At 39.7% G+C, this 25066-nt stretch overlaps 1 protein-coding gene across 1 annotated transcript in view; it reads left to right on the top strand.

Annotated features, from left to right (window-relative positions):
• CFAP74 (cilia and flagella associated protein 74) overlaps positions 1-21814 on the top strand; it is a gene marked incomplete at both ends in the record, with an annotated part of 35283 nt that extends 13469 nt beyond the window's left edge. The window contains 21 exons of the mRNA XM_010082245.1: positions 285-459; positions 1781-1893; positions 2628-2750; positions 3836-3957; positions 7150-7278; positions 8375-8462; positions 9085-9258; positions 10598-10731; positions 11335-11611; positions 11830-11937; positions 13945-14105; positions 14508-14617; positions 14990-15045; positions 15741-15860; positions 16117-16269; positions 16961-17090; positions 17634-17788; positions 18823-18961; positions 19767-19891; positions 20393-20527; positions 21705-21814. Coding sequence (XP_010080547.1) covers positions 285-459; positions 1781-1893; positions 2628-2750; positions 3836-3957; positions 7150-7278; positions 8375-8462; positions 9085-9258; positions 10598-10731; positions 11335-11611; positions 11830-11937; positions 13945-14105; positions 14508-14617; positions 14990-15045; positions 15741-15860; positions 16117-16269; positions 16961-17090; positions 17634-17788; positions 18823-18961; positions 19767-19891; positions 20393-20527; positions 21705-21814 — 2837 coding nt within the window. The remainder of the gene's footprint in view (positions 1-284; positions 460-1780; positions 1894-2627; positions 2751-3835; positions 3958-7149; positions 7279-8374; positions 8463-9084; positions 9259-10597; positions 10732-11334; positions 11612-11829; positions 11938-13944; positions 14106-14507; positions 14618-14989; positions 15046-15740; positions 15861-16116; positions 16270-16960; positions 17091-17633; positions 17789-18822; positions 18962-19766; positions 19892-20392; positions 20528-21704) is intronic.
• Between the last annotated feature and the right edge of the window lie 3252 nt (positions 21815-25066).

Genomic DNA, 25066 nt, shown 5'->3' with positions numbered 1-25066 from the left:
AAAACATTAGTTCTGTTAATTGTAAAATAACTAACACTGCACTGCATCGCTCCCATTATATTATTTACCTGTTTTGGGCAGCCAGCAAAAAATAAATCTGCTTACTGAGGTAAAGGTCTAGTAGAATGTGCAGTTCTTAGAAAATGCAACACATTTCTCCATTTATAACATGGGACAGTTGCAAGAAAACACAAGTCTGACTTGCAACTGCGTGATAAAATTGGAGTTGGTGCAAGCTAGAACAGTCAGAGGAGAAAATGTTGTTTTTCTGTGTTTTCTCATAGGTTAGTCAACATTTCAGTGACTGTGTCCTTGAACAGAAAGTCAGCACTAGTCCTGTGACAGCTGTAGTTGAAAAGAAGGAACAAATTGGTCCTGACCATAGCGAAGAAGCAATGGACTGTGTAGCCCAGACAGAGCAGCAGAGGACCGAGATGAGCCTGAGCAGCGGTTCTGCAGGTGAGGTGATGATTCTGGAAAACCGGCAGTGGAGATTCCCTGGCTGAGCATTAGCCATTTGTGGAGTTTCCTGTCATGACCTGTGGACTTAGTTTGCAAAGTTACTCAGTAAATTAAGTAGTTCATCATTCTAGTAGTAATGTTATATTTGTTTGTATGCTGCCTCACAAAAAATGAGTAAAAATAATGTACTGGCACCATTATATCAGAAGCAGCAGAGAATCTCACTTCTCATTAGTGATCAACAACTTGGTCTCGGAAGAACACAGAAACCAACGAGCTTACAGAAACTGCAAAATTGTTATCATCATTCTTGTCTCAGCAACTGAATACCCACTTCTTAGAATAGAAATCCACATGACAGGTTTATTTTTATAGTCTGTAATTCTAGGAGCAAGGAAGCAGAAAGATGAACCTCCTCAGACATTTTTCATCTCATTCCTAATGTTTACTATGTGCTTAATAAAATCCAGTCTTGTAGAAGAAAGACACTCTTAATTTCTTTATTACTTGTATTCTTTAATATTTTTTCTGGATAATGATCGTTCCAATTGCAGGAAACTAAAAGTTCGATTAAAAGGTTGTGTGTGTTTGTTTTCTTTTTTTAAATCTGGGATGTTATTGTGGAATTGAGTAATTCCATAAATCACAGTAGCTGTCTCCAAAGGACACATACCTTTAAGGATGTTTTCAGATCTTGGGGAAAAAAAAATTAAACTCCATTGCTTTGGCAGACTGATGTATCTCACGACACTTTGATCTTTTTCCTGGTACACGTGAAGCAGATGGTTGCTGGTTGATTACTGACGTACAGGTCAGAGTTAGCTTCATCTCTCTCATGATGCATTAGTTTAAGGCACTTCAAAGCCCTGATGGGAGACTGTCTAATTAAAAGGTACTTCTTACTGCAGTGCTTTTGAAAACAAAGTGAAGCAGCAGTCCCACTTGCTTTGCAGGTCCTCCTGACGGCATTGCTATGTCCCACTGAAATTGTTCTTAAAGGCCAGTTCACACTTTCATCTGAATTTGCATTCCTTGATGTAACAATCTCTGATACATACTTTATCCTACTGGAACATTAACACTGTTGTTCTGTAGTGGAATGCTCAGGTGCTGAGGGCAGACTTCTGGACTAGGGCAAAGTTATGTGGGCAAACAGAATCTCCTTCTGGACACTTATGTGTACCAACAATGGGGAAAGATAACTGGGTTTGCGGTATCGACCAACATGAATGTCCTTGTGCTCTGTTTGGTATCTTTGTTTAGTGAAAAGATGCAGACATCCAGCATTTTGTGGTTGTATTTTTTTTTTTCCTTCCAGAACAACTTGGTCAAGATGCATTAAATTCCAGATCAAATCTAGACAGAGACAATGCACATAATTTAGTGGAACCTTCTCCTGAAGAAATACCAGTTGAAATTCTGCTTGGAAAGGTAATGAATATCCTGATACAGACCAGATTTTCACTAGTCTAAGCCTACATCAAACATTTCACTGTGGTGGGAAATGCTTAAGTATATGATAAATTTCAAGCCCACTGGACTTCACTGTGTCACAGTTAATTCTTTAAATGAAATCTCATTACGTATTTGCCCTCTCTTTTGATCTATAAGGACTTATTTGAGCTGAGAGATTCTGTATACTTTTACATTTCTTAATAATTTCACCTTTTTTTTTTTTTGTCAAACTGATTTTTCTGTTGTGTTGTTCTGTGGTTGTACAAAGTCTAGTGACAACAAAAGATGGGGCAGGAAGAACGGCTGGGAAGTGTCAAACTTGGGCTGTATTAAAGAACCTGGGTGTGAGAGTCCAGATACCAGCCCATACCAGCATTTATGGCTTCTACCCATGCATACAAAACGCTGAAATCAGTAGAGCAGATCTCTGAATGGTTGTATCTTGAAGTAAAATGAGACTCTAAGATTCTGACTGCACCTGGTTGTGAAGCCATATGTCATGCCAAGTTTTTTTCACCACAGTGAACCTCCTAGGGAGCTACTGATGCTCATTTTTCCCTTGCATAAGACATTCAATCTAGTTACAAGCCAGGTGTAATATGGTGTTTGTATAGTATGAGTATGCACTGCGTCTTCATTTCAACACAATGAATAGCCAGCTACAGTCATACAGTCAGATTTTAATTAAAAACATGCTATTTCTTGTGTAGGTTACTGAGGGTGAAATTGGACCCTTCAGCTCAGTCAAACTTCAGATTATATTTGTCCCGGCTATCCCTGGGGACGTGCGGGAAGAGTTTGTGATCATGTTTGACAACTCAGACTGCAAACCAGTGAGTGATTTTGTGCAAGACTTGCTTCTAAATGCTTTAGAAAAAGAGTTTAAAATCCTCTTAATTCTTGGGAAAAGCAGAAGTAGGAGCTCAGAATCCTGTATTAGAAACAGGAGAATGAGGCAGAGGACAGATGTGTTTATAAACATTATAAGAAAGAACCCTGAGGTACCGTGTGATTATGTATTATGTGGTTGGATGGGAGGTAAATCGTGGCCCTTCTTTCTGATGCAGCATGGTTATTAAACCCGTTGATTCTCTTAAATTTCTATGCAAATAATCCTGATATTTCCATTTTATCAGACATCATACTGGAAAACATCCAATGTCCTGGAAACAAATATGAAAGTATTCTTCTCTATTCCCACCCCATGTAGTTTATTTCCTTTCTGATATATCAGAATTGGAATTATTTAGCATGCAGTGGTGAAACTGATGTGTGAAAGCTGGAAGAGGAGATAACTTCAGTTACCACTTCAGTACATTTTGGTTCCACACTTTATTGGAAGCCAAATTCTGCCTGGGAACAGTTCACAGAAGCTTGCCAAAAAAATAAAGACAAACTTGCAAGGAGCTCAGAAGGCCAGTCTTGGCTCTCCCCACGGTCTACAGATGGATGCTGCAGGCCCCTGTGGGTACCCGCTCTTCTGGGGTCATTTTATCCGAGTCTGAGCTAGGTGGTCACTGATGGGAGGAAGTACGGCACTGTGCTGCCATTACTGTGTTTCTTTGCTGGCTAAACAAGCTGCAGACTCTGGAGTTTCTGAATTATGGCACATTCACTTAAGCTAGGTGCACTTCAAAAATTTATTTTAAATATCATGGGCAGCATGCTATTCGTTTGTGTTCTCTATCAAAGAATCCCAACCGAAGTACAATTTTTTTTTCCTGCTGGGACACCATAACATCTTGGGTTTATTTTACAAATTATTTCTTAGCTTTGCCTAATTAAAGAACCTGTTGCAATATGAATAATAAAATATTTTACTCAGCTGTAGTTAACAGCAGAAATTTTTGCTCTGTCTAGTTCAGTAAGAATTTGAGACTAACAAAAATAGTTACACTCTCAATTTCTGTATTAACAGCTGTGCTTCAGTGCCGTTGGCGTTTCTATTGACGTGCCGGTTTGGGTGCCCAATCCCAACATTGATTTCAAGATCTGTATGTATGACCGACTGTATCAGGATTGCATTGCCATTCAAAGCAGGTGAGCTGCCCTTGCATTACCAGCTGCCTTCTACAGCTAAATCCTGAGATCTTCAGTCACTAGGTGATGTCTTGTGGCTCCGTTTTGCCAGACCCATCTTTTCCTAACCTGTATAGCCATTAAGCACTGCACTGGAGTGGACAGATACCTTATAAGTACACAGATAGTGACCAAATACGGATTTACAGGGGAAAAAATATCTGGGTGTTTCTGCAGCCCAAGTCAGTAATGTCTGAAGACTGGTTCTGTTTGCACTGTAATATAAAGATAATATTTCAGTGCTTTGGCTCCCAGAGATTTCATGCTATTAGAGAGTGGTTACATGAATCTTTACTCTCTTAATTGTCTCCAGGTGCTGGGTGTCTTCCCTCTACCTAATGCAGTCACCACTGAATGCTTATTTTAACAATTTGCATTTCTTAGATTCTATTTAAACATGATTAGGGTGGGTTTGTGGGAGGGTGGGGGAGAGGTTGGTTCTGTAGAAGGCATCCATTCTAAACCTCTTACCAGAATTACAGACTGCAGAGATTCTTCACAGTCGGAAAGAAACGAGTAAAGCTGTTATCTCAGAAATTCAGCTTACAGATATGACAAGCACAAGTTGTTATGTAAGTGATTTTACTTGGTCTAGATAACCCAGGGATAAAACCTGTAAGTACAGAAGCAGAATAACTCTCCTAATGAAAACTTAAGATTTCAAGGGGATCTCAAAGATAGAAGCTGTCAGATTGCTTAGGGCAAAACTTCTTAACTGAGGAAAAATCCTGCTGATGCTTTGGCAAGTTTCACTAAATTTGTTTCAGCCCAAATGACTATATTTCATGTGCAGGAATATCATATCTCAACTTTTTATGCTGCAAGATTAGGTAGATTTCGTCATTCAGCTAGGTGTGGTGCCTAAGAAGTTTCTTCAGCTCATAGCTATTGAAGTTTTTCTGCAGTGTGTGTCAGGAAGGATTCCTCATTGTTACGTGGTACATGTCAAACCACTTCTCAAACTGAATGAATTTAAACTGCTGAAAATAGCTACAAATTACTATCAGTCAAGACAACTTCTCAGGTTAGACTATAGGTAGTTGTATTTTAATTGCAATAGTGAAAAGCTGGGGCAAGGTGGTTGCTAAGGTCTGTGGTCTAGAACTACGCACAAAGGATCCAGAGCCAAGGGCGGTTACCAGGCTGGCAAAGAAGTGTGCAAACTGCTGTCAACATACAAACGGCTTTACCCGTGAACTGTGTATTGATGCTAACGAGATACCACAGTGTCTGTGAACTAATGCTCGCAGCAACCTTCACTGCAGGAGACCGAAGGCAAGGTTACCATGGCCCAGCTGAAACGCAAAGGCTGCTTGTCTAACAACTGCCAAAATCTTAGTGAGAACTAAATTTCAGATCCAGTATGTGTGAAATCTTATTAGCGTAACTTCTAGAACACAGAATCTTTAATTAAATGTTAATTAGATACTTAAATAATCCTGCTATTTAGGAATATTCTTACAAATCTTTGCTCCAATCTCTAACTAGTTATAGAAAAGAAACAAACAAACAAACACACAAAGAAAACAAACTACCTGAAACTTGTAGCAAGAGATTTCTTTAGATTTTTGGGGAAGAATCTGACCCAGACCAGAGGGAGGTGACATGTTAGAATAGCCTTTCATTCACCACCAGTACACACAAGCAGCTGACAGAAGCAAAGCAGAAAGAACTTGTCTGCCTTATTGCTGCTGCAGCCTATGACATTGTAGTCTCGAGCAGAAGTAGATGATCAAGTTTTCAAGTTAGATAGAGAGCTCTGGCACTTCGGTGCCCCAGCAAGCTCTCTAGAACTGGAAAATATTAGCGTGTACTTTTTTTTCCCCCCTCTATTTGGGTTTTGTTTTGGTTTTGGTTCCTGGTCACACAGAATACAGCATAAATAAACAGCATAAAGACTGAAGGTGTCTTATTAGAATCCTATCCAATATAAATCACTTTGCAAAGTAATTTCTTTGGCAGGCTATAATCTGCACAGATTTAATGAAGTAGTATATAGTTCTCTTAAATTGTTAACAGTCAGAAATCATTCCAGGCTCCCAGCACCACATGTTATCGTTGTTGATTTAGAGCAGACCATCTGGACTGACAGCTTGTAAACCAGCCCAAGAGAAGGAAAATGACAAGCTGAAATATTTGTAAATTGCTTGGCAATTTTGCACAGAGGCATAAAATTCCAAAGCAGGGTATGGTTTGTGGCTATTGCTGTATTATAACATGGCCAGAATACAATAAGCAGGGAGATGTTTCCTGCTGTCCAAAATGCCATCCACAGGGCAAATTGGTCCCACGTTTTACTAGAGAAACCGGCGGTAGCAGCTTTGCCACACTATGACTTCTAGCCCTGTAGAATCTCTGCTGTTAGAGGAGAAGTTACAAGAGATCTGTGAATTCACATCTATTTAAAAGAAGTCACCATGGTTTTGGGGAGAAAAACCAAAAGCAGCAGTGTTCTCAGTGCATTCCTGGCATAATTATGATAGCCCCCCCGCCCCACCTTGAGTTTGAGTTTTTTTCCTGCCTGTACAGGCTTAATTTTTGGTGTCGGAGGTTTTCAGGTAATTATGATGATAACAAGGATGAATGGAATTCACTAACTGGGTACATGTTGACATTTTAGGTATATTATGCTCTTTCAGATTCATTTTTTGATTCTTCTCGCTACAGGCTGGGACATTAAGTGCTTTTTCGCCACTTAAGCAGCATCTAAGTACCCTTGGGCCCACTTAGGGGTTGCTGGTCTTCATTTTTCTGTTTCTCAGGCAGAATAATGGGGTTTTACTTGTTGTTTCCCACCCACCACCAATTGTTACATAACCTAGATCCAGTATCACAGGAAGACAACTCTTTTTCCATCTTGAGTGGGTTCTGTGCTGCAGCTAGGACCAGTTAGGTGTCTCAAATGAGTCATTCCTACTGATGCAGATAGAGGGAATGTATGCTGGGAGCAAATAATTAGCTGGTATTTGACAATAATGTGTCTTTGACTTTCCCCTGGCTTGACCTACCACTGTGCTGTGCTTTGATAATTATATCCCGATCAGCTGTGTACACTGCTTGAAATACAGCTGGGCTTACTTACAGTACTTCCAAAATCTTGTTTTCTATACATATCTTAAAAGAGAATACAACTGAAGTCTGATCTGTTTGCAGAGCAAAAGCTACGCTGCGTTTGAAGTTTGAAGTATGCAGAGAATTGAGTAAGCACATGGAGCTGCTTCCAAAGACAGGCTACATTCAACCTCAGTCGTCCTGCAGTGTGCAGTTGAAGTTTCTGCCCAGGTACCCTAACAACGTTAATCTTTTCAGTATTTAAGACAATGTCTGTAGGAGACTGGCAGTGGAAAACCTGAGCAGGTCAAAGTTTTTCTTCCCTTACACTGTAGCAGTCTGGACTTCCCGCTGTTGGTGTCAATGCAGTTCTGGTCTCCCCCCTTCTCCCCCTTAAAAGTTGCCAGATGCTCAAGGAGGAAATTAACTTGGATCACACACCTGTGAGGAAATGCTGCTCCTGTGGTGACAGCAGCAGTGTGCATATCTTGGCAGTTGCATTCCCGGTAGGTTGCTCCCGTTTCTGGGGGGAAGCTATTCTTACACGAGAGACAGGTTATCTGGGCAGGTGGCTGCTTCATGGATCACTGATCACATAATTTCTGGACAAGAACTCCTGTGCTTGCTAATTAAGGTAAGAATTGTTGGGCTTCCTGTTTGTATCTATCCTACCCACATATATTTTTCTCCAAAATACAAATGTATTGATGTTGAATTTCATGTGGCATTTCAGATAACATCTTCCAAGATGCTAAAATCCTTATTCCAGCAAGTTTCTCTTCTTCATTTCATGATATTTCTACATATGCAAACATAACTCAGTTATAGCAAACAAAGCATTCCAGTTTTAAAAGATTTAAGTACAAGCACTCCTGCTGACCACTGTTAATTTTGTTTCCCTCATCATTGCCATCCTAAAGAATTTAGCATGACATTTCTATAGGAAATCTGTGACAAGTCTGTTGTATTTCTGATCTGACTGCATCTTCTTTTTCTTGATTGGAAGGTGGAACTTCATAGGTAACTAGTTTTGGCATTTTCTTCCACCATCTCCCCACTACTCACATATATCTTGTATACAAGATTTGAGTTAGGCTTGGCTCTACTGAAGCGTTTGAGCTGATGTTTAACCAATTATATATGTGGATACTCCTATTTGAGCACAAATACTGTGTTAAGATTAAAAGCTGTCAATAATTAAACTTTTAGACCTTAAATAACAGGGTTTTTTTGTTCAGAAATACATCCATCAGAAGTTTATAATTCCCTTTAGCTAGAAAATAGTCAAAATATTTTTATGAAACTGAATGTACTTTTCGATTTCTAGGCACTCTCTTCCTGAAGATGCGGGGAGCTATTTTAATGAAGAGACAAGAGTTTTGGAAGTTCCTGTGACAATACTGGTTGTGGATAAGGTCAGTGATTTTTGTTATGCTGGTTATCAGGATGACAATAGGTGTAAATTATCTTAATGATTGTTCACTTAATGATACCTCATCTTAGATTAGTTCTTTACTAGTTGAAGTCCTATGATATTAGTAGAAGGTGCTTGAAGTGATAATACAGATTTTATAGTTTCTTGTCAGCATGTTTACAATTCAGAAAGTTAAATCCTTTCTAGGTCATGCTCATCTGTTCCCCCGTAGTTTGTTTTGTACCAGAGAGTTATCAGACACCACAGCACAACTTCTTTATTCTGATCTATATTGCAGATGTAGCATATTCTTAGAGTTTACATTTCTTGGAGATGCAGGTGTCATTCCATTCTAGTATATGGAATTTCAGATACAGATACTAACTTCTTTTTAACTTTGCTTATCAAAGAGACATTTCCCATTGCTTATTTTTGGAGAACAATGAGGCTGAAGTTCAAGACAGATATGTTACATTTACATATGTTATTGTCAAGCAGTAGAGTAGAGGAACTTTTCTTGCAGTTATCTTTTTGGGTGATATTTCACTTAAGTCCTGTCCTTGGATGGAGGAGGAGGAGGTACATATGGAGGTTTTTATCCTGTGCTCTTGCACTTATTTCAGGCTCAAAAGGTCAATTGTACTGTCCATGCAATTGTTACTGCTTCTGATTTGGAAATCAGTCCAGCACAAATCGATTTTGGATACTGCACCATCTATGAAGCTGTGCAGGCAAAGGTCATGCTAACAAACAAATCCATCTTGCCCCAAGAGTTTGGATTTGTGGGACTTCCAGAGGTACGTAGGTATCCCACACACATCTCTTCCTGTATTAAAATATATTTAACTATTATGAAAACATGTTTCAATGTGAGTGTAAATAAATCATCACTGTTTATTGCAAACTCATGGAAATACTTCTGCCTGCAGCACTGTGGAAACACGCAGATTAATTCTGGTACTGGCTTCTGTAAATTCCATCTTTTTATACCCTAAGAATTTCCAAGCAGTATAAACACCTTTGAGGAGATTTTGCTATTCTCACCTACATAACCTTACTAGGATAAAGATAGCCTAACAGAACACCTATTTTTTACACCAAGAAATCTACTAACAGAATACCTGGTGCACTTTTCTTTCAGATTGACAGGTCATTTATATTACTAAATAAAACAGGCTTAAGGATGTTGCTTTGGCTTTGAGGCTGAGGAGTATCGCACAGGTCCCATGCAAACGCCGAAACGCTTTGTCTTTAAAGCAGGGTGGCCATGTCCAAACTGCTAATTAGGAAACATCCCCTGACCATGCCTAGGTATTTTCTGACTGAATATAAGTTGATGTGGAAGCTAAATTAATCACAGGGGCTGCCAGTTTCGTGTGGGCTAAGTCTACTGATTTTTTTTATTTTTTTTTTCCCCCAAAATGTAGCTGTTGAAGCTTCATAATAGCATGATGATCGCAGTGTGAAGTGGCTTGGCATATTGGAATCGGAGCTAGAGGAACCTGACATTTAATCAGACATTCTCCCTCTCTCTGCTGTTTTAGGGATTAAAATCAAGGAGCTAGCTAAAAGAAATTGGAACTTTCAGCTTTGTTAAAGCTTTACTTCACAACATGTGTTGCATGATTAGCTTAAAATGTGACAGGGAGACATTCTTGAATCATCATTAACTCATAAACACAAACCAATACACATTTGTAGATATTAAACTGGTTCTTGTCACTATGGTATTTGCACATCGTACAGGAATCGGCTCTTCAAAGATACAGGAGGAGCTGCTGAGGTTTTGTCATGTTTCATTCAGTTGTCTATGAAGAGTAAATAAACATCATTAGAGAAAGGTGATTACCACGGGTGGTAATAAGCTGGGGAAGAGATTCAACTGAAGTCTGAGTTACTGGATTTAATGTCTTTCAAGTTACTTTGAGAATAGAAAAATATACATCAGTCAGACACTAGTCACTAACTCACAGGAAACCTTCTCACTAGAAGCTTTCTGTTTTCCTGACATTTGTACATTTATTAACAAAATTTTATAATATTGCCAATAATGCCTTAATTTATTCAATAATTTGATAATGTAACCAATGATTTCTTATTTTAATAACAATAATTTCATATCCTGCCATTTTGAAGTTTGTTGAAATTCAGCCCAATGATGGATTTGGAATTATTCTTCCCCTTGAAAGCCTGACACTGGACATAATCTTTAAAGCTAACAAGGCAAAAGAGTACAGCTTTGAGCTAACCTGCAAGTCAGAGATTAACAGGTATGTTAAGAAACTGATTGAGTAGCAGGTAATCTAGAAGTCTAAATCACACTGGATTTCCACTGTTAAGCTAGTTCAGAAATTAAATCCCTGCCTACTTTGAAGGGGTAAAGCTAGGATAAAAATGTGAGGCAGTTGACAAGAGTGGCTCAGTACCTGTGAGTTTCATCCTCCATGTACAAGTCTGTCTATACTCAGAGGACTTTTCCTGTCCCACCCGAAACTTATCCTTTCACATACCCAAGCTGCAGTTTGCCCCAGGTCATCTTAACCTGCAATGTTCTGCTTGCTTTTTCAGCAGAATTAATGAAGGATTATTTTTTTTAAATGCTTCATACATTAAGCTAATCCTACTGAAATAATGATGGCATAAACTTTGATTTGACTGGATGTATTTCTAGAAGTTCAGAGGAAGAATTCAAGTAGGGACTCTAGCCAATTGTGCATTAAAAATAGATAGTATTGTTGTTCATCTTCAGGCAAAATTCCCATTGCAAGCCTGAAATTCTGCTTAAATAGGGACTACAGGATTAGTTCCCTATTTTCCAGGCTGATTAAGAGACTATTTTATGCTGAGACAATTTATCATGTGTTTATTTTTAGGCAATTCAAGCTGTCATGCAAAGCAGTTGGAGTCCACCCACCTCTTGAATTGTCTCATTCCTTAGTTCAGTTTGCTGCAACAGCTTTAAATGGTGTGTCTACAGCAACACTGTATGTGATGAATTCCCATGTGAGCCTCAACCACTTTACTCGTGCTGTCCCAAGAATTGGCAATGGGGAAGTTGCCCCTGTTGGACCCACTTCCTTTGAATTCTGTGTGCCAGCAGACTGTCCAGTGACAATTACACCTTCTGTTGGAACTGTGCTGCCTGGGAAGGTAAATTCACTTTAAACGTCAAGTGTTCTGCCAAATCTTTGGATCCCCTACATCCCTACAAATGCTGTCACTTGTAAATGAAGCTCAAAATGTAAATTATTATTAGAATAGCTGGAATATTTTGTATTGTTTGAAATAGTGTTGAGCTTTGTAGTTGTAACACATGTATGGGGGTTGAATTTTGCCTATCCTTCTTGTGCATGCTCTCACACTCCCAGAAAAGCTTGATTCAAGTGTCCTTCAGACCAACGTTGTCAGATCAGCTAATCAGAGAAGAGGCAGTTCGGAGGCTTTGCAGAGCAGCTGCAGCAGAGGCAGAAATACAAGTAAGGAATGCTGAGAACTGGCACATGCTTTTGGTCTGTTACTTCCAGATATTTGTTTCGCTGATGGTATTTTTATCATAAAATTATTTCCATATTAATGAAGCCCAAAGTCCTAACCTGCCTATAAAGGACCATAGTATGACCGTACCGTTGCACTTAGTGTGTAGTCTGTTCACTGAGCCATAATTTAATTTCATGCTAACAACTTCAAAAACATTCCTAGAGGATTTTCTTGCAAATGCTAACTGCAAGTATTCTTAAAAAAAGAGTTTCTTTGCTTCTTGCAGATTCACAGCATACATGGACTTTATATGCAATGCTGTGGGTCAGTTAATTTCTGTGAGCACCTATGGTTGTCTTTAATTATGAGATAAAGATGTAAAATTCCCATGAGAGATACAGTCCAACAGGGGAACTCTTTTTTTTAAGATGGGGTAAAACGTGTCCATCTCAATTTAATTTTACTTTATTAGAAATGTATGTAATGACTGCTGTGTCTATGGCTTGTTACGGTAATGCTGCTGCTGTTACCTTGTTTCATGCACTCTGTCACCTCTTAGGTTCTGTATCCTTGGGCCAGGGACTGTATTTGTAAACCGATGTCGTGCTTGGATTACCAGTGACCGCCCTCAGTGTATAATGTCTGTGTATTTGCAGAAAAGGAAGAAAGATGAAAAGAGAGAGGGAAAGAAATTAAGAAATTCCATCACCACACAGCATTCTTCCAGACAACTTGTGAAGGATGGAGGCAGTAAATATCTGACTTCTCAGTGTAGTTCTGAACAACTGGAATCCAAAGAGTTAAAGCCTGAGTAAGTCGGCAAAAGCGTCTTGTACTGCATAGGCAACATTCTCTTTAAGTAGTTTAATAAAATATACTAAAAACTACAGGCAGACAAGAAAGCAAACTGTGGAGAAGAAATAGCTGTAGCTATGTTGCAAAGGCTGTTTCCAAAATTAGTGCTGCTTTTAAGCCACACAGCTGTACCCTCTCATGTACGGCAAAGAATCCCTTTATGCATCAGAGGGATTAAAGACTTCAAAGAATATGTCAGAAAGCATGAGATGTGGCTGTATGGGTAAACTTGGCTGAACCAACGAGGGTATTATTTACAGGGCAACTAGAAAGCTGAACTTGGTTACCAAAGAAAGTGCTGCTGATAGACCTTTTCTGAATAGCTCTGCCAGAGCTGACTGTGTTCAGCCCAGATGGAAACCATCTGATGGCCCATGCCCGTGGGTTTGGGTTAATTTTCTTTTTTGAGGGCTCATAGTCCTTCATAATAGTCATGGTCATCTTCAGTCCTGGAAATGTGAGGATGCTGTAAAACGTGCATTTTAAATAGTCGTTTTACAATATGTGTACCGCAGTGAGAAGTAACATTAATAGCAGGTGCTATCTGAAATTTGGATACTTAGATGCAAAATCTGATACTTGAGGTCCTTGTTTAGCATAATTCCACTTTTCAAAACCACACTTCTGCCTAATTTGAGGAATTCAGGAATGTTTGGAAATAAATACCTGCTTAAACACTAGACACTGGGCTATACTGGATGTTAGGTATTTTTGACTAAAATCTCATGTTTTTTGCAATACATTAGTAATAATTTTTAAATACTTTCAGTGCAGGTCATAAAAATAAAAATTGTATTTTAAAACTGCCATTATGAAGCATTGCTTGGCATATTGCATTACAGAAATGTGATCATGTGTGTTTACATCTCACTAAAATGATGTAGAAGTACTGGAAGACAATGGAATACTTAATGTATTCAACATCAGGAAATTGTATTGAGGATTTTGCAGTCTTTAGTATAACATCTGTTATCAGGGTTTATAATTTTTATTCTCTTTTGGCAAGAAAAGCAAGCCACTTAGTAGAGTGGGTCAAGACAGCCACTCAGTTTCACTGTTACATTCAATTTTGAATGTATGACTAGAACAGTAAACAGGAATAGCTCAGTAGATATCTGATTTTTTTTTTTCTTGCTGTCTCACTTACTAAGATGATTCCTATTCCTGGATTTTCTAGTTCTGATGCTTATATGGAAGCCCAGGCTTTCCTAATGAGGAATTTCAGTGGGAGGTTCGAAAAATACATCATACCATGCTTTGTTGCAAGTGGACATATTGATGAAAAGAAAGGCTCTGAAAACCTAAGCTGCAGGTATTTGTAATTAGCTGTGTGCAATTCCTGATAGTTCAGAAATTTGAGGGGGAAATGGTGGGCATATTAATGTATTCATTGGAGGAAGAAATTTGTTTTCTGATCTTAATTACTTCATAGGTCAGTAGTAGAAACTCATGCTTACAACCCACTAATTGGTTAAGAATCAACCATATGAATATCAAAGCAGCTTAAAGAATAATTGTATGAAAAATTTAAGCCAGATGTAGTTCATGTTTCTGGTCAGGCATACACAAAAAAGTAAGCCACCAAAAATTCAGTATTTTTTTTAATACCAATGTAATGATATCCTGTGGTATGAACACAATAAGAATACATTTCTGATAATCATTTTTATTTTTGTGTGATCCAAGAGCAAATATATTTTTACTATTTCTCTAGCCCTTACAACACCTTGTATCTGGAGTTGCACTGTCCCGCTGTAGCACCATCTGTTGTGGTCACTTCAGATAATGGAAGAGACACAGTAAACTTTGGTGATGTTGCAGTAGGTATGAAATTTTAAATTTTTTCTGTCTGACATTAATTTTTTCTGAGCATAGTTTTGCATTTTCTTTTACATTGTTTAGTTGATTTTCAAAAGTCAATATGGAAATTAGCCCTGTAATAGGTACTTGGGTGGAAAATGAGGAACATGTCTGGCCAGCTGAGGCATGTAAAAAGCAGACTTGATCCCAAAACATGGGACTGGGAGCTCTACAAGTGACTGTCCAAGTCTGTAGGTATTTTGGTGAGCTTTGACTAATGTATTAGCCATAGAACTGGAATGAATGTTCGACCCAGTTAGAAGCATGAGTAAAACGGAGGAATGGTAGTGCACGAGTGAACATCATCACTTTTTGAAATGTTTTCATTCCTGTCAGGCCACAGAGTGATGAAGCACATTACAATACAAAATATCTCCCCAGAGAAGCTGGAAGTATCCTTGTTTGGACGATGTAAGTTAAGCTGCCATTCAGCGTCTGTTTAGTTTGAGTCTTTGTAGGAACTGTTTGATACTACAGCAAGGAGGAGGCAGCAGGTTTCATACTTAATACACGTCTTTCAGGGTGGGTCAGGAGGTGATGTGAAGAATATAGTGGACAATCCCACATGAGCTACTGGAAAGCTAATTCCATTCCACCCTTTTAATGGCAAATAATCCTGCATAGAGCCAAACTTGAGAAGCACTTAACCACTTTCTAAAAGGTATAAGGTACTGATGAGAAAGCCTGACGTACATGTGAAATAGAACCAAGAACTCAGTTTTTGCACAAAGCTCCTCTGAATTTCTGTGTAAGAAGCTGCTACACTGGCTTGTCTGGGTTAAGCTGTGTAGGGTAATATAGGAGAAAGCATATCCCTGATCTTAGAGGGCTCATTCCAGGCAAAATCTGAAAATAGAGTTACACCGAAATCTTATTAACTGGAAAAGTATCTTGCAGCTATTTGAATTCCATGGGAGGAAAAAAAATAATTGGATTAGTTCTTTTCTCTTAGTTATTTATCTCTGAAAAAGCCTAGAGATGGTTGGTTTATACATCTTTGGTCTGAACAACACGTGGAATATGTTCTTATATTTTTTTTCTCCAATTTTTGTTTATAAACTTTTTTCCTTGAGTTGCATTATTTCAGCTAGGATTCTCAGTTCTGAATCCCAGTGGTCCCTTCCTGTTGGTCAGACGAGTTGGAATGCTTGAGCCAGGTGAAAATAAACCCCTCATCATCTCCTTTTGTCCAAACGAGAGTAAATGGGTGAGTAAGAGATACAACAGTAATGGGGAAAAAGAGGAGAGATGTAACACACTGTAATATACATGTGGGATGTGACTGGGATGAGGCTGTATAATAATAAAAACTTTGCCTGTACATAGTCCCTCCCAGTGTTTGGATCTTTGTGCACTAAATCCAGAAGCTTAGTGTTCATGGCCCATTTGTGGTAGGTGGTCAGTTGGAGGTGTGGAAGGTGTTTTCCTTCAGCAATGGGCTGACACAAACCTCCTCTTGGCAGTTTTTTGAAACACTGGACATTTGGACAGCAAAAACCAACCTCGCCCTAAGGATCAGTGGTCACGGGGTGATGCCATCAATTGTTTGCTCTGTGGGAGATGTACTCGATATGGGATATGTCATAGCCAGCGAGAAGGCGACTGCCACATTCAAGGTAAATCCCTCTATGCTGACCTAGAAAGCACATCAGCAATTTTTTGTAAGGAAGAAGAGGAGTTCTGTAGTTTCTAGTCTGCCAGAATGTAAGCCTGGGCGACAAACTGTAGGCAAAAGAACATAGCCTTAAAAGCACGCCTGGCAGAGTGATTTGACGCTGAGACAGTTTCAGGACAAAGGTAACAAAGCTGTGTGGGGAGGATCTTGTTAGCTGCTTCTGTCCTGCCTGCAGCCTGTACGCAGCTGCTCTGTGCTCACACGAAGAGAGAGGTGCATGGGTGAAATGCAAAACTGGTCCTACAAAGAGCACATGAGGGTTTGCCATGGTACAGTCTAAGGAAGTTTAACTGATTCACTCATTCATGTACTGCAAATTCCCAGAGACTCAGAAACCAGCCAAGATCTAGGCATAAATTTTCTCCTCCCAGATTTTGTCCAAGTATGTCAATAACCAAAATATATTCCTTGCTGAAAGACTCTTAAAAGGAGCCTGGTTCCTGCTGTGAGGGGGCGGGGGTTGGCATGACGTGTTGTGTATGGCAGTTACGCATGCTTTCGGTGGTGTCCGGGCACTCAGCAGAGCAGTAATGCAGCAAAATAAATTCAGACAGTTCACAAAATATGGATCCTACACATTTGAGAATCAATTTTCTTAATGAAAATGCTGTTGTGTAAATTAATGTCATCAGATACAGAACACTTCCACACTGGCCCTGAGATACTCCATACAACTTGATTCACTTTCACCAACAAGGGACAAAGATCAGCAGAGAATTCCATCCTTTATTACGTCCTCTGTGCAAAGAACAGAGTTTGTTGGTAAATTTGTTTTTTTCTTTTCTCTTTCTTTTTCTTTTGTTAAAGACTCTTGAAGTATAAGGCAGCATTACTTTGTCTTGTTAGAACTACACATCTGTCAAAACCTGGGGCATCACATCACTGAAATTAAAGACACAATTTTCTTCCCCAGTAGGAGCTGTACTAATTCTTTCAATATGGGTAGCTGCAAATTTATGCAGCCTGAGCAAATATCCACAAGGAAGGAGACACTAGTGTTTGAATCTAAATAAACCCACACAGTAATTGCATATTAAAAATTATATTTAGGGGTGTCCATCATTGTAAAAACACGTTAGAATATAGGAAGGGTTTGGCAATGCATCTTCAGTTCCTCTAGAGGTGAATGCATTAAACTGACCATGGATTTATCTGCTATTTCTAACACTCTGTTTTGCTGCAAAACTGTGTCTCAGGTCTTATTCATTTGCTGTCCCAACAAAAATTAAATGGGTTTAAAATACATTAAGAAGTAAAACAGAGCTGACTTCCTTTCTTATTTGTATCCTCATTTTTATTTACCAGGAACACAAAACTATAACGGGTTAAGTGTGTTCAGCATCTCTCCAACAGAAGGAGAAATAGTTGCTGGGAAGAGTCAGGATTTCATTGTTACTTTCAGTCCTGATCATGCAAGTCTGTACTATTCTGACCGTCTCAAGGTTGTGCTCTTTGGCAAGGTGAGACAATCAAGATACCTGGCTTATGAAATCAAAGTCTAAATATGACCTACAGTGATTTTTGTCAGCATGAGTCTTAGTAGGAGTTTCAAATAATTATATCTAGTGCATAGTGTTTGTAGGCAAAATTACTACCTTCATTAGATTAAGTCATGTAGGTAGGAGATGGCAGGTTCGGGGCCCACTTTTTTCAAATTTTAAGTATTTGGTTATTAATTCATAACACCAGTGACTTGGGATTCAGTCCAGTCTTCTGCCCAGCTGTCTGCACTGTGTAAATGGGCAGTGGTGGGAGCTAGGACTCTGCCACACTGCTGAGCACAGCTCAAGGGGGGTTGGTTCTCTGCACGTAGCATTTAGTGCTGGTGGAGAGCAGAGCTACACCTGCCCAGTGCAAACTGATGGACACACTGAGTACCTGGAGGCTGCTTCTGCAGTCACTCAGCATGAGGAAGGAGGTTTCAATCTGTAGAGCAGCAGTGGAGCTGAGATGGAGCCCAAGTCAGGATGCACAGGCTGGTGGCACAGCAGGTGGCTTTACGCCGTGTTCCAAAAGAGACTGACCAAAAGTTAATGAAGAGTGCCAGCTAATGACCATCCACAGGCACTGCAAACTCAGAGCAGAAACTGGCAGTGAGCAAATCAGTACCGTTTCTCTCCTTTCAGGTTTTGTATCTCTACATTATCTTTGGAATTGAGATTAAGAATGCAAATCGGGATAAGCTGAAGATGAATAGAGACTGGTCCTAGTTCACAAACTCCAGCCAAGTTTGGCAGCAGACAAGTTTTGCCACTTTTAGTGGCTTTAGTGTAAATAGTTTGTCCAAGTCCCCTCCTGAGGCGCATTGCCCAAGAATGAAAAGTTGTTTAACACAGAAGTGTCTGAGTGGACCAGACAGGGGGAAGATGTAGGACTCTTGCATTAGTGTACAGGGCCTCTGGGCATTTGTATAGGCAGATGATGTAATAGTTTCTAAGCAACCGGTGCTGTTGTGTCAGTATTCCTGCATTTGAAGCGTTCTTGTCTTAAATAGAAAACAGCCCATGTGATCCACCTGAAGGGTGCAGCACGAGACCACCCGATGTTTGTGGAAGGGGGAGTTCCACTAGACGTGCCCATTGAGTCCTTGGCTGTGACGTTACCTGTGTCGCCGCAGGAAGCACTCAAAGGAGGTAACACACTACCACTTTATTAGCAAATAGGGAGTGAAAAGACATGTGAATGTTCCTCATCCTTTAAGAAAAACTAAATTAAAGACAACTTTTCCAGAATCAGAACAAATAAGCATTATGGTATAGCCTATATTCAAAACACAAAAACAATGCAGGAAACTTTCTCTTAAGAAAAGGTTTTCTCCTAGTTTTAATACAGTTATATCTTAATGATGATCTTTTATCTTTGCAACTTACCTTGCAAAAAATTATTATAATTTAATACTACTATGAAGTACTAAGGTGTATTTGGTGTATTTGCTTTCTGCCAATTCTGATTTTTATTAAATGTTTATAAAATTATTTCATATATAATAATGTATCCTGGACTCTCCCCATTGTACTGTTATGAAACAGACCCACTTTGAGGGGTTTGAATTTGTCCTTCCCTACTTCCTTTGGACAGGATCTGTGTTCAGAGACAGTACATAAGCAACTCCTAGCTCCTGAGCTATAAATAAGTCCAAGCACATACCACAGACAAGTAGGAATATAGTAGACATAATGTATGTGCCATGGGGCTAGAAAACAAGCATTAAACTTGATAAGCAGTTAACAATTACAGTTTGCAATTGCAGATGATGCAAAACCTCCTTTTGCTTAATTCTTCACTAACTCTGTAAGAAGGATCTCCTTATCTGTGCCAACTCATGAATTTGCCACATCACTTTGTTTTGAACCATCCTGGTGTAATTTATGCTTGTTCCAAACTGATAATTGCTCAGTGTTGACTGTCTCAAAGTTTACTTGATTCATATTTGTTTAGAGCTAGAAGAACCAGTGAAATCCATTCTCCTCATTCTGGAGTACATCGAGGGAGAGGGTTCTCCAGTGCCAGCAACAGCAGAACTGAGAGTTGGAGCTATACAATCAGCTCAGTTTGCATCTAAGGTGAAGAGAATAACAAGTGCAGTTTTACGTCAGAGGCTGTAAGGAATACTGACTCTGCAAATGGCTACTAGTTCTTTCTGTCAAAAATTCAGCCTATTAATTAAAAAATACAGCTTTCAGGGTCTCTGATAAGCTTTGCATTATAAAAGCATCAGTGTTTGAAAAGAAAATATTCTTTTTCAGGGGCTAATATGAGGAATTTAAATTATCATATTAAGTCAGCAACAAAATTAATTTAGCACTTTGCTTCCCTATTTCTGAAATACAGAAGTTTGAGCACAGAACTGAATTACAGGTCTCATCCTGTTATTTTCATATAGTATTTAGTGACAACTTGACACAGTGAACAAGACGGATACTTGCTGTTTCAAAGGGCAGAAGCGATTTGGCAAGCAGTAGGCCCACATGTAGCATCTGGGCAACGCAGCCTTTAATAAACTCTCATTGTGTTTGAAGGAGCAGAACTGGCTGTCATGAGGGCGTGTTGTGTTTGTCTCCTAGAACGTGAAGTTCAGCTTTGATGGCCTGTCGCTCCTGCAGCAGAAGGGATTCACTGTTGAATCTGCGAAGGGAACAGTTGAGCGTGGTCGAGTGAAGCGCATCAGTGTTTCTTGGGTGCCACCTGCTGACTTCTCTGTAAGTTACAGCTGCTACGGAACGCTGCTGCTTAAACTGCAAGTGTGTGGCAGTTGTTTTCACCGACTTGTAGGAGCAATGCAAAACCTGATGGTGAAGATGTCAGCAGTACAGGCTGCTTTGACACAGCAGGATGATGGAACACCTGTAGTTACGGAAGGGAGGATAGGCAGGTGTAAACACTGACATGAGAATGAAAGCCAGGAGCAGTATGTGTGTTTTGGAGGGTTGCTACCTCACCACGGACTTCCATTCATCTGTGTTATGAAAAGAACAAGCATCTTACAGAACTTAGAATAACTTCTTACAGGTCACTGCATTATATAGCACCACAAGGCTAAAATGTTGGTGCTTTTTTGACCAAAGACAGCTTTGGTCACACTGCAGTGAGCTTTCTAATACCCCCTGTGCAAGAAAACCTGCAGTTCTGCTGACACAGAACCAAGTTTACAGGGATCATTCTGCTACATTTCTTTTGGCTGTGGGCTGCCTTTCCTTTCCTGGAAGTCAGTGGGGCCTTTTTGATTTTCCAGTTTATGAACTGCTTTATGAACCCTGTTTCCCTGGCTACTTCCGCCTTTTTGTATTGCAAAGTCTAGGTATGAGGTCCAGACTTCTCTACAGGGCTGTGGTTGCCCTTCCTGATTCATCGTCTTGGGCATTCATGGAGACTGAAATAATTTACTCCCCTGCTTTTTGTTGTGAGCTGTGTGTGGGATGGCAGAATGAGTAGCTTGTTCCAAAATTAAAAGATTGCTCTATCATGTGCAGAAAGAAGGCAGCAGAGTTCCTGGCATGATGTATCAGGTGCCTCTTGGTAACCACTGGTTGTTACACAAAGTTTAACACTAACTGATGGCTCACAGGAACCATTTCCTTCCCAACCCTCACTGCAGCATACTCCGTTGCTGCTGTGCCCAGTTGTCATGGTTGTAATGTGGTGACAATATTTGTAGCACTCTGGAGATAGAATGCTTAGTCATTGCTACTTTACTTACTGCAGTATGAGCATTGCGTAAAAACATAAGAGTCAACACAGTGGGAAGAGAGGTAATCTATAGCTATAATGTACATCTTGCAACAGAGATGTAAAATACGTAGTTTAAAACTTGATTAACTGATCTGTTCTATGTGCAAAAAATAATAGGTTGGTTTTATGTCTGGAATTTCTTTGTAGGCCAATGACCCTCCGCTTGTGACAGCCCTCCTGACCTTAAAAGGTGACATTAAGGAATCTTACCGAATCCTCTTCATGGCAAAAGTTGTGCCTGCATATGCTCCCACTAAGTGAGGGACCCCAGCTAAATGGAGAGGAAGATGGAGGCTTATATTACTGGGAAATCAGTGGATCTTGGTTGAAAAGGATAGACTTTGAGATTGTTGCAAACATGTGAGGGGAGCATCGAAGCAGGAGGGAAGGTGACATGTAATATTTCTGCTTTTTTCCCCACAAAATTCTATGTAAACTCTGGTTCCACTAGTTTCATTTTCAGGCTGTCCCCATGATAATAATCTTGTGGTAGAAGAAAGAATTAATAAGGGGCTAAGTAGATACATCTGCTGTTAATCACGGTGTCTTCCAAAAGTGGGCATTCCCTCAGGAGGAGTATCTTTTTGACATCTATGTGGGTGAGTTTCAAACAACGTGTCTTCTGATTTCAGATGCATTTTAATCCATTTGGAAAATCCTTGGGTTTTTCCCTCTTAAGACCAGAATAAAGCTTCTTATGCACGTCTCCTTCAAATGGTTTTGGCAGTCATTTTTACAATAGACTATGAAATCTTACTGATGACACAGGGTCAAGGAGAAAATAGTGGCCATGCTGTTCACCGGATCCAGGGATAGGGTGAGGCACTTCCTGGACAGTCATGATCTAGGGCAACTTTGTATTTCTACATTTGCCTTCCTCTGAATTCTGACCAAGAGTAGATTTCTGCCTATTACTGGGGACGTTGGTGTGCCCTGCAGGTATAACTTCTGTCAGGAAGCAGTAGCTAGTTCAGGGAAGAGAAAAGAGGCACTACACTATGGAGAATGAAGGGACCAGGAAGTTAGCAGAAATACAGAAACATAGACAGTATTTTAAATTTTATATCACGCTCTTTCTTGAATTACAGTAAGTTTGTGGCGAAATTCCCTCACCACTACTCCAAAGGCTTATTGCTGTTTCGTGCCGTGTAGCTGTTAAAGTTACTTATTTAGATTATGCAGCAAGAAAATGGAAACAGACTATTTCTAAATATCCCTAAGGTAAAATGTGTCAAGCGAGGTGGACTGCAGGGAAAAGCAGTAAAGCAATTATCACAAAAAAATCTTAACTAGTTTCCCTCTTTCATACAGGAGGCTTGTATAACTGATGAGGAGGAGTTCCTTGTTTTTCTAAAGCCAGTATGTTTGATCCATTCAGATCTGTTCTCATTTAATAATGGATCAAGTGTCTGCAAAGTTACTTAACTCTTCAATGTGAAGTACTACAGATGCTGAAGCAATAACCAGTCACCACGGGAGGAGGCAGGGGCTGGGAGGGGGGTGGCAGTGCTAGCCCGAGACAGTTCTGCCTTCGGAAGAGAGGCACTACGTACTTCTGCTGGGACAGCTGGGTTGAGGCTGAGGACAATGACCTTTGTGTTCCCATTCTTTTGTAGTCCTTACAGCCTTAAAGGGGAATTAAGTACCGCTACATAGAATGAAACTGTTTCAAATAGTACTGCACAGTTGACAGTTACCTAATAATAGGGAAGTTTTCAGAAAGCGAGGAAGGGCATAGCATATTGGAGCGGAAGGTTTATTTCAGGCAGTTAAATTTGGGGGCATCCATTATGGGAGGATCCATTGGATTTCACTCTTGGAAACTGAAAAGTAATGTCTGAGAACAAATTAGTCTCCAGACTCTCATAGCCATGTAATGTGCTGGAAATAAGTGTAAAACTATCTACCAGGAAACAACACCCCTGTCTTAGGAATCTTCCACTTCATAGAGGTCAGGTACCGTGAAAAAGCATCCAAAGGATTGATTAAAAAATATAATAATACATTTAAAGACTGTGATGATGTCAAAAAAATCTGGAGGTTGATTGCAAGAAGAAGGCGGCGGCTTAGTAAGCAGAAAGAAGGTATATATGCAAGGACTAGCTGGTCCAAACAGTATTTGCTTGGACACTGAAGCGGAAAGACTCATAACAACTTTGGAGAGATCTGGATGCGCCCGTTGAGTTGTGGCAGTTGGAGAGTCAAGCGCACAGAAGTTAAGCTGGTTACAAAGAGCAGCTGCCATTGACCAGCATAAGTAGTTGTCTACTGAATGGCTTAAAAGGAGGTAAGCAAAGGGTATAACTCATTTTTTAACTGCTTTTTTTGCATTCTATCTTGAAAACTCATATGGATAATTTTACAGACTTGAAGTGAGCATAAGGTTCTGGGTTTCACTGGTCAGAGTTTCCATGCTTAAAGCTAAATGTGTATTCATTCTCTCCAGGGGGAGTGTTGAACCCATGATAAGAATAGGTTGCTATTTCTGGAGTACTGAAAATAAAGAAAACTATGCTTGCAGTACACCAGCTGACATTCTGTGAAGCACTTATGGAAATCTGAACATTTTTTATTCTCTTCCATGTGAAAAAAGCCTGTTATTTTATCTCAGGCCTCAAAAGTAATCATATTTGACTTCTTGAGGGCATAATGGCTGGTCCTTGAAGGATTGGGTTTTCCTTTCTGAATGGTTTTGTTCTTTTGGCACACATAATTCAATGTAGCCAGCTCTTGCATGAAGCAATCCTTGAGCAATGAGAGAGACAAGCTGAGATGGAAGGAAACCCCAAATTGTCCTATTTGTCTGCTTCCAAAGCATGTCCTCAACAATCATAGCACATTTGGTATTAAAATTGCTAGGAAATCCTAACTATGTAATCTGCTAGTTCTGTTTCTGTGTTATAGGACTCCATTAGGAATGGATCCCTTATTGTGAGGATAATACAGAAAATGTAACCTCAGAAATATGTCTAAGTTTCCCAGAAGCTTAAGTTTTCTGCTTCTATAACTGCACTTGTGAATATTACGCTTTCAGATGGAGCTTTGCAACTGTGATCACTCTTGGGTCACTGGACACAAACTCTTGTGCTTTCAGATGTGGTGCAGTTCTAATTTAATAAGAAAGCAATTAACATCTGTGTATGATCTTTATAATCCTTAAATGCTGTATCTATCTCTTTTCTAAAACAGAAAGGAAGTGACAGAATAAGTACTACTGTCATACACATCCTATTAATACATGTTCTGCTTATCCAGTGACTTCAGAGATTGCTTCACACTTATGAGTGCAGCTTTTCCTAAAAAAGCAACGGTCCCATGACCCTGCGCAGTCCCGTAGGAAAATGCTTTCATCAGTATGCCACATGCCATTACTAAACCTTGAAACGCTGTTTTTAAGCCTTATGAAGCAAAAGTAGTGAATGTCAGCTAGAGCCTGGGCCATCGAACCTACTATCGGTCTACTTCCACGCTACTGTGTTCATCCCTATCGCTCCCACTGGCAACCCCAG

The sequence above is a fragment of the Pterocles gutturalis genome, unplaced genomic scaffold (genome assembly GCF_000699245.1).
Source record: "Pterocles gutturalis isolate BGI_N339 unplaced genomic scaffold, ASM69924v1 scaffold20919, whole genome shotgun sequence".
NCBI classification, from domain to species: Eukaryota; Metazoa; Chordata; class Aves; order Pterocliformes; family Pteroclidae; genus Pterocles; species Pterocles gutturalis.
Note: the sequence above shows the minus strand (reverse complement) of the source record. Positions and strands in the feature narration are given on the sequence as shown.